General features: G+C 62.7%; 1 protein-coding gene across 1 annotated transcript in view; it reads left to right on the top strand.

Annotated features, from left to right (window-relative positions):
- The window catches only part of BICD2 (bicaudal D homolog 2 (Drosophila)), a 26,916-nt gene that overhangs the window by 8,460 nt on the left and 16,567 nt on the right, over positions 1-1,889 (top strand). Inside the window, exons 2-3 of the mRNA XM_006773309.2 lie at positions 138-216; positions 349-667. Of these exons, the coding sequence (XP_006773372.1) occupies positions 138-216; positions 349-667 (398 nt within the window). The remainder of the gene's footprint in view (positions 1-137; positions 217-348; positions 668-1,889) is intronic.

Here is a 1,889-nt window from a genome sequence, read left to right as displayed (position 1 = left end):
AGGTACTTCCTGGGGCCTGTCCCTTGCCTGGAGGACAAGGCACGATGGGAGGCACCCGCCGACACAGGACTCTGGCCTAGTTACTCTCACCCATGGGCTCTTCCCTGAGTCCCCCCATGACCCTTTGCCTCCCACAGCCCAAAGCCCTCCCTGGGTCTGGAGTGCGGCATCCTCTCCCCTGTCAGACAATTTCAGCTCTGCCCAGGTCCTGGGCAGGTGAGTGGAGTCTCAAATTAGGCACACATGGTGGCCTGTTGGCTGCTTTTGAGTGTCCTGGTTTACACTCTGGTCTCCTCATGCAGGCTGGGCCCCCTTGGGCATAGGTGTCTACCCAGGATGAGTGGACAGATCTACAGTCAGTGCCCCCACTCCCTACCCTCCACCCCGTGTCTGGCTCCATGTGCACCTGCAGGAGTGCTGGCCTGGCCTACTCTCGGTGTCTCTTCTCCCGCAGGCATTTGGACAGGTGCACACGAACCACAGGAAGGTGGCCGCGGATGGTGAGAGCCGGGAGGAGAGTCTGATCCAGGAGTCGGCCTCCAAGGAGCAGTACTACGAGCGGAAGGTGCTGGAGCTGCAGACGGAGCTGAAGCAGCTGCGCAACGTGCTCACCAATGCTCAGTCGGAGGGCGAGCGCCTGGCCTCGGTGGCACAGGAGCTGAAGGAGGTACCTCGGCTGGGCACGGGCAGGCTGCTCCCTGGTGAGGAGGCAGCCCCGGAGAGCGCAGGGGTGGGGGTGCGGCCACACCCCCACTTGTCCCATCGGCTCCGCCCCAGCCTCATGCGGTTCGGCCAGTAAGGTCCTGGCTCTGCTGGAGCTGTGCATTCTGGTCTCAGGACAGCTCGTTCCTCAGGTGAAAGTGGGACTAGAGCATCCCTGCCATCTTGTGACGAAGAAGTCAGAAGGGGTCATTGCAGATGGCACCCAGGACCAAGCTCGACCCTCATCGGGCCTGGCCGTGAGAGGCGTGGCTGAGTGGAAAGCGGAGGGCAAGTGGCCAGTGGCCTCCGAAGGAAGTGGCAAGGCTCTGTTTAGTGACTTCTAAACAGAGCTGGACAGGGACACGGGTCAGCTGGGAGTCTGTGAGCTGCAGCCCTACCCGTGGCCGTGGGCCTCCTCAGAGCCCCAGGTGCTTAGGAAGAGCAAAGGGCTGGTCTGGGCCGCCGAGAGGCCCAGACTGGTTCCTGGGAGGGTAGTGACAGGCAGGCGTACAGCTCTTAGACAGGAGGGTCCCACAGGATTCAGAGGGAACACTGGCAAAGTTTGGGACAGAACCCAGGGCCAGCCTCAATGACCTCTGACCCAAGTGAACCAGCCCTTCCCCCTCTGGTTCATGTGCGTCCGAGGGCTTTGTGGGCTGTGAGCCTAGGAGCTTGGCTGAGATCTGGAGGTGGGCAGCCCTGGCGGCCTGGATCTGGAGTGTGTGACCCCATTTCCTCCCACAGGATGGCCCTGGTCCAGGTGGGGAGAGGGGCTGTTAGGGTGGGACATGGACCTCCTCCCTCTTCCAGAGGCGCCTCTCCTGGGCTGTGAGGAGGGTGCTGGGACCTGCTGACTCATGGCTCTGGGTGCCAGAAGGGAGCTCAGCCAGTCCCACAGGTCTGGTGGGGCCAGGATCCCTGCTCTTCCTGTCAGTGCTTCAGGAGAAAGCCTGCCGATCCCCACACACCCTCGGCCGCCTCTTTCTCCCGAGGCACATCCTTATCCCCGAAGTCTCTGTGGGGCAGGCCACGTGGAAGCGTCTGGTTCCTGGTGAGGAGGAAGCTCCCTCCTGCCACCAGCTTGGACCAACTCCTTCCTGGTCAGTCCCTTCCATTGCTAGCTCCATTCGTATCCTGCTCCCAGCCCTCCCCTGCCCCAACCCTCCCCTGCCCCAGCCCTCCCCTGC

The sequence above is a fragment of the Myotis davidii genome, unplaced genomic scaffold (assembly GCF_000327345.1).
Source record: "Myotis davidii unplaced genomic scaffold, ASM32734v1 scaffold287, whole genome shotgun sequence".
NCBI classification, from domain to species: domain Eukaryota; kingdom Metazoa; phylum Chordata; class Mammalia; order Chiroptera; family Vespertilionidae; genus Myotis; species Myotis davidii.
This window is presented reverse-complemented; position numbering and strand designations above follow the sequence as displayed.